At 63.8% G+C, this 7,387-nt stretch overlaps 1 protein-coding gene across 1 annotated transcript; it reads left to right on the top strand.

Moving 5' to 3' along the window:
- Positions 1–2,393: 2,393 nt before the first annotated feature.
- On the top strand, positions 2,394–3,473 carry MNEG_2055 (hypothetical protein; the record flags this gene model as incomplete). Its single annotated transcript, XM_014049470.1, has 2 exons — positions 2,394–2,562; positions 2,677–3,473. 2 exons carry the CDS (start codon positions 2,394–2,396, stop codon positions 3,471–3,473), a joined length of 966 nt encoding a protein of 321 aa, XP_013904924.1.
- Positions 3,474–7,387: the final 3,914 nt, after the last annotated feature.

Genomic DNA, 7,387 nt, shown 5'->3' with positions numbered 1-7,387 from the left:
CAGGAGCAGCAGCAGCAGCAGCAGCAGCAGCCTCAGAGCGTACCCCAGCAGCAGCAGGAGCAGGAGCATCAGCAGCGGGACCAGCAGCTCCAGCAGCTGCTGCCTGCGCCATCCGCGGCTGCTCTGCAGCCGGCGGCTGGCGCGTGTGCCGGGTGTGGTGTGATCGAGGCGGCCGGCAGCGGCGTGCGGCTGCGGCTCTGCCGCGGCTGCCGGCGGGTGCGCTACTGCGGCGAGGAGTGCATGAGGCGGCACTGGGCCAGCCACCGCGCCGCCTGCAAGGCAGCGCAGGCATCCGTACAGCAAAGCGGGTGAATCGTCTGCTTGGTAAACGTGTGCAAGTTGATGCGGTCAGGTATGTGAACAACATTGTGCAAGGCAGTGGATGGTGCGGGCGTTGACCATGAGGGTGTGGCGCGACCTCGCAATAGGAAACCAGCACCCACCCAGCGGATTCACGCAAGCAATACGGTACTCCAGCTCGCGCATGATCATCAATGCATAGCCAGCGTCTGTGACAATACAAAGGGCTACTGCTTCCGCCGTGCGATTGTCGCAAGCAGCACGCCAGCACGAGCAATGCTGCATGCCAGGACAATCGACCCTTCAGGTGCCCGAAACACCAGCCAACCACTCAGCTGGTCATCCGACGTAAACAAATTCACTCTGGTTGGTGCAGCCTCACCGGCGGTTTCCCGTACACGATTCCAGCATCGGAGATCACGAACCCAACCGCGATCGACTCAACGACAACAAACGTTGATAACCTTGATGGCGTCTCCGGACCTCATAAGCGCCTTGAACCGAGCCTTGGCCCTCTCTCGTGTGCTGAAGCGCACGCCAGGCGCAGCATCTACGCGCCGCAATGCTGAGGGGGCCCTGGCTGAGCTCAAGGCTGCGGTTGCAGCGGATCCCGTCAGCATGCTGCCGGATCCACAGCTTGGGACCCTGCAGCAGCTGCTGAAAAGTGGGGACTCGGCGCAGGTGACACTTGCCGCCCGGGCGCTGCTAGTGCTGGTGCAGCCTGGAGCGTGCAGCCCGCACTCCTGCCCCACGTTGTGCCAGGTGAGGACGCGACACGGCCAGTCTCACTGATCAGAGCCTTGCAGATTATACTCAGAGAGCAGAGGCTGCTCAGCAGCGACTCGCACGCCCCCCTCTTGCCGACCACAACACCCAGGCCCGGTCCTGCCGCCTGCCCCATCCCCCGCCAACATGCCGCTGCTCCTTGCGCCGTGCGTGCAGGTTGTCAATTGGCCCGGGATGGTCCCAGACCTGGTCTCGACAGCACGGCACTACCCCGGCCCCGGGCCCTGGGGCGAGCCAGTGCCAATCAGGTCTTTCGTGGTAGGCATTCTGTCCATAATCTGCTTCAATCCAGAAGGGATGCAGGCCATCCTTTCCATCGGCGGCGCCGGCGACGGCGGCGACGCCACAGACCTGCTCCTGGAGGCCGTGGGCGGTGGCTTTGAAGCGCCCTGCGCTGCTGACGAACCGCCGCCGCGGCTGGTTCTCCGCTCAGACGAGTCACATGTGCGGTTGATGGCAATGGAGGGACTGTATCAGCTGTGCACGGACAGCCCAGCAGCCCGCAGGCGGGCCCGCCACAACCAAGCAGCCGTCCGAGCAGCCGCGGCAGCAATTGTTGGCGCGGACGCAGCCGCGCCGCCGACGGAAGAGGTCGCCTGCTTTCTAAAGTTTGTGGCGTACGGCTTCTGGGCCGGTGGGGCTCGAGAGTGTGACACACGATCTGCAACAGTGGCTGAGCGTGAGGCGGAGCTGCCCTTGCGCGAGGCGGTGGACGCTCTGCCCAGCCTGATTCGCGTCGCCCTGCGGCTGGCGGCGGCGCCCTCCGCCAAGGCTGCAGTGCACGCCTTGGAATCCCTCGCCATGGTGCTGACGTGCCCCCCATTCATGGAGCGTGCGGCAGGTGGGTAAACGCGGCAACCAGTGCAGTACCAAGTCCTGACGCTGCCGTCGCCAAACGCCTGAGTCAGGACCGCTTGATGTCTCGCTGGTACCAGCAATGGCTGACAGTGCGTGGCAGCCGAGGCTGGCCGGCTCTTGCTGCGATGAATGAATCTGTTTGCTTTGAAGTTTTCACCTACCGACCCGCCCCCGCCCTTGGCGCACCCCACTCTGCTTCATCGCTTCGGATTCCAGGCTTGCTGGCAGCGGCAGGAGGGTTTGAACAGCTCCGGCGCAGCCTGATGATGGGCGCCCGCGCAGTTGACAGCAGCGAGAACATGCTGGTGCCCACCCTACAGGTCCTGCGGGGCCTGACGCGCACGACCGTTGCCGCGCAGGCATGGGAAGCCAGCATCCACCTATTGCTGTCCATCCTCGGGCGCCCTGGGGTTGCTGGAACACAGCGCGCTTTTGAGGTGTTGTGGGCGATGAACAATCTCACGTTTCCGGACAACCAGCGGACTGCAGAGCTTGCGCACGTGGTGGCCACCTCGCCCGCAGCGTGCCAGGCCCTCATGGCGCAGCTGCGCATTGATGAGAACATTGGTGGTGGCCTAGCCGATGTCGTGCTTGTTTCGGGTAGCGTCATGCCAGGGGGTGAGGGAAGACCCGTCCATGCCTGCATTGCCGTGATGGACGAAGCGGGTGTTGCGTTTGTTCATTTGCTGTCAGAGCCATTGGTGCACCCAGATCACGCACGCGTCATCGCAGACGCGCTGCTGCCCGCTGCGGCGGTGGCCTTGCAGAAGGCTGTTCGCATGGTGCGTGCCCAATACGACGCCCCTGACAACGCCAGCCGCATGGCCCCCTGGCCCGCAAACCTTACCCGTGCTGTGGACACCGCCTTCAACCACACCAGCAACCCCGAAGCCGCTGCGGCGACCATGTTAGACGTGGCGCCTGGCCTGGCTTGGGAGCTTGAGCAGCTGCTCGCCTCAGAGGAGTGGCCGGACATGCCGGTCTTTGACAGCGATGCACTAGGAGGGCACGCACGCATTGAGAGGGTAGCACAGTGTGTTTGCGGCCGCCTTCGAGACGAGGAGCAGCGGCGACAGCAGCAGCGGCGATGGCAGCAGCCGCAGCAAGAGCAGCAGCAGCAGCAGCAGCAGCAGCAGCAGCAGCAGCAGCAGCAGCAGCAGCAGCAGCAGCAGCAACAACAGCAACAGCAGGAGCGGCAGGAGCTGCAGCAGCGTAGGCAGCAGGAACAACAGCCGCCTCAGAGCATGCCTCAGCAGCAGCAGCAGCAGCAGCAGCAGCAGCAGCAGCAGCAGCGGGACGAGCAGCTCCAGCAGCTGCTGCATGTGCTACCTGCCACGGCTCTCCAAGGGCCGGCTGGCGCATGCGCCGGCTGCGGCGCGACTGAGGCGGCCGGCAGTGGCGTGCGGCTGCGCCTGTGCCGTGGCTGCCGGCGGGTGCGCTACTGCGGTGAGGAGTGCATGAGGCGGCAGTGGCGCGGTCATCGCGCCGCTTGCAAGGCGGCACAGGCTGCCGCACAAAAAGCCGAGTGAACCGTCCGCTTGGTGAACATGTGCAAGTCGATGCGGTCAAGTATGTGAACAACACTTTGTAAGGCAGTCGATGGTCCGGGCGTTGACCGCGAGGGTGTGGCGCGGCTGTGCATTACAATAACAGCATCCACCCAGCTGAGTCATGCAAGCACTACTCTAGCTCGCGCATTATCATCTCAACATAGCTACCAGTCATCTGTGATGGTGTGAAAGGACTCCTGCTTCCACTGAGCGTTTGTCGCAAACAGCACGCCAGCATGAGCAATCCCGAGCATTGGGGCATGCCTGGACAATCAACCCTGCAGCTGCCCAACGCCCCTGTCCAGCACTCAGGTGGTGATTCACAATATTACATTCTAAAGAGATCACGCCCATTGGTGCAGTCTTGACTGCGATTGGCTTCAGCACACGATTCCAGCATCGGGGGTCACGAACACTGAAAGACGCTGGCAGAGACTCGACAACACACGTTGATGCCCGTGATGGCGTCTCCGGCCCTCATAAGCGCCTTGAGCCGAGCCTTGGCCCTGTCACGCGTGCTGGAGCGCGCGCCAGGCGCAGCATCCACGCGCCGCGATGCTGAGCGGGCCCTGGCTGCGCTGACGGCTGCGGTTGCAGCTGATCCCTTCAGCACACTGCCGGACACACAGCTTGGGACCCTGCTGCAGCTGCTGACGACTGGGGACGCGGCGCAGGCGACACTTGCCGCCAGAGTGCTGGGCGTACTGCTGCAGCCAGGATTGTGTGGCCCGAGCTGCTGCCCCAGGTTGTGCCAGGTGAGGCCGCGACACGTCCAACTTCGAGGTCAGAGCCCCATAAACCGTAATCAGATAGCAGAGGGTGCTCAGCAGCATCCCACGCCACCCCCACATACTGTTGCAACATGGCACCCCACCCCGGCCCTGCCGCTTGCCCTGCCCACCGCGTGCCTGCTCCTTGTGCCACGCGTGCAGGTTGCCAGTTGCCCCGGGATGGTCGCAGCCGTGGTGGCGGCGGTGCGGCGTCACCCGGGCCCCGTGCCCTGGGGCGAGTCGGTATTGCTCAGGTCTATCGTGGTAGGCCTCCTGCTCCTGTTCTGCCTTAATACTAAGTGTACACAGGACATCCTCTCCGTCGGCGGCGCGGGCGACGGCGGCGACGCCACAAACCTGCTGCTGGAGGCCGTGGGCCACGGCTTTGAAGGGGCCGGCGCTGCTGACGCACCGCCTCCACTGCTGGTACTCCACCCTGGCGAGTCGCATACGAGGTTGATGGCAATGGAGGCACTCTACCAGTTGTGCTCGGCCAGCCCAGCAGCCCAAATGCGGGCCCACCGCAACCAAGCAGCCGTCCGCACAGCCGCGGCGGTGCTTGCCGCCGCAGATGCAGCCGCGCCGCCGCCGGAAGAGGTCGCCTGCTTTTTGGCCTTTGTAGCGGGCGGCTTCTGGTCCTGTGTGGATCGTGAGTGTGACACGCCCTTCGCAACAGCAGCGGCGGCGGCGGCGACGGCAGCGGCGGCGGCGGCGGCAGTGGCTGAGCGTGTGGAGGAGCTGCCCATGCGCGAGGTGGTGGACGCTCTGCCCAGCCTGATTCGTGTGGCCGTGCGGCTGGCGGCATCTTCCTCTACCAAGGCTGCACTGTTTGCGTTGACATCCCTTGCCATAGTCCTGCTGTGCCCCCCATTCAAGGAGCGCGCGGCAGGTGGGTGCGATGCAGCAGCCAGTGTGTTTATTACAAGTCCCGGCGTTCCAATACGCCTGCGTCAAAGGGCGCTTGATGTCCCCGGGGTACCACAAAAGGCAGGCAAGCGGTGGCTGCTGACGCTGTAGCCGCAAAACCAAATCTTTCAGGCATCAACTACCCAACTCCTGACCCTCCCCCCGCCCCTGGCGCACCCCACCCACCTGGCGCACCCCCTTCATCTCTCCCGGTCCCAGGCCTGCTGGCGGGGGCTGGCGGAGTTGAACAGCTGCGGCGCTGCCTGCTGATGGGCGCCCGCGCGGTCAACGGCAGCGAGCACATGCTGCTGCCCGCTGTGCAGGTCTTGCGGAGCCTGTCGCGCACAGCCGTCTCTGCTCAGGCATGGGAAGCCAATGTGCACGTCTTGCTGTCCCTCATCGGGCGCCCTGGGGTTGCAGGGACACAATGCGCTTTGAACGTGATGCGGGCTATGAGCAGTTTCACGATTTTTTACGCCCAGAGGACAGCGCACCTTGCACGCTTGGTGGCCACTTCGCCCACAGCGCGCCAGGCCCTGATGGCACAGCTTTGCTTTGATGAGAGCACCAGCGGCGGCCTGGCCGATGTCACAAGTCTTTATACATCCTCAGGCACCATGCCTTGGGATGAGGAAAGCAACGTCCATCCCTGCATCGCCCTGATAGACCAAGCGGCTGTTGTGTTTGTCAATCTGCTGTCAGAGCCATCGGTGCACCCAGATCACGCACGCATCATCGCCGACGCGCTGCTGCCCGCTGCGGCGGTGGCCATGCAGAAGGCGATCCGCATCATGCGGACTCACTGCCACGCCCCTGGAAGCGGCACCTGCACGGCCCCCTGGCCAGAAGGCCTGACCCAGGCTGTGTTGGCCGCCTTCCGCCACTCCAGCGACAGCAAGGCGGCCGCGACGGCCATGTTGGACGCGGCACCTGGCCTGGCTGGGGAGCTTGAGCAGCTGCTTGCCTCTGAGGAGTGGCCGGGCATGCCGGTCAGTGGCAGCAATGCACTAGGAGGGCACGCGCGCATTCAGGGGGTAGCACAGCAGGTTTGCGGCTGGCTTCAAGAGGCGGAGCAGCGCCGGTGTCAGCAGCGGCAGCAACAGGAGCAACAGCACCAGCAGCAGCAGCAGCAGCAGCAACAGCAGCAGCAGCGGCAGCAGCAGCGGCAGCAGCAGCAGCAGCAGCAGCCACAACAGCAGCAGCCACAACAGCAGCAGCCGCCGCAAGAGCAGCAGCAGCAGGAGCAGCAGCGGGACGAGCAGCAGCTGCCGCCTGCGCCACCTGCCGCCACTCTGCCAGCGCCGGCTGGCGCATGCGCCGGCTGCAGCGCAACTGAGGCGGCCGCCAGCGGCGTGCGGCTGCGGCTGTGCCGCGGCTGCCGGCAGGTGCGCTACTGCGGTGAGGAGTGCATGAGGCGGCACTGGGCCAGCCACCGCACTGCATGCAAAGCGGCACAGGCAGCAAAGCATGAGATTGCAGAGGCTGCGCCGCCAAAGGAGGCCACGTGAAGCAATTATCCTCGCATCTCACTGCAAGCAGCCACCGCACCACCTTGCCTGGAAAGGAGTGACGGTTTGCTTAGGTATATATGTATATATATACATACGGTACATACAATGCAGCTCCTGCATCAAATTTGTGTGTCACCATTTGGTGAATGGTTGATTCTAGTACCATGTAATGATCGCTGTTAGGCAGGTGTTGGTTGTGCTTGGCAGTGATAATAGGACAAGTTTGCAAACGTCACACGCCACTGAAGCTTCGGCCTCTGAATCGTTGGCACCATCTTGGTCAAACCCAGCTGAGGTTCATGAGTTCAAGCGGCGTACAGCAGCCAGTATCTACCAGTCAAACCTGGTCAAACCTGGTCAACAACTGTTTTCTGCTCAGGCTGCGGCACTGCAGGAGGCAAATGAAGTTGCCACTCCCAGCTGAGGGGCCACGCACAAGTCGGGACACTCCAAGGGATCAATGCAGGCAGGCCACATGGGTCACCAGCCCCTCTGGCGAGGGTCTGTCACATATCTAGCAGCTGACAGCGAAGGACAAGGCCGCCTGCGTCGCAGCACGAATCTCCCTCTGAAAGGCAGCCAAGCGCTGGCCCGTGAACAGCCGGCCCCTCGATCTGCACAAGGCGGCAGCCCGCGTGCTTACATTGCGAGGGGGTGAGGCGCCCACATGGCCGCGCGCTTGTGTACGATCAATGATGGCACGCGT

This window comes from Monoraphidium neglectum (assembly GCF_000611645.1).
Source record: "Monoraphidium neglectum strain SAG 48.87 unplaced genomic scaffold scaffold00222, whole genome shotgun sequence".
NCBI lineage: Eukaryota > Viridiplantae > Chlorophyta > Chlorophyceae > Sphaeropleales > Selenastraceae > Monoraphidium > Monoraphidium neglectum.
Note: the sequence above shows the minus strand (reverse complement) of the source record. Positions and strands in the feature narration are given on the sequence as shown.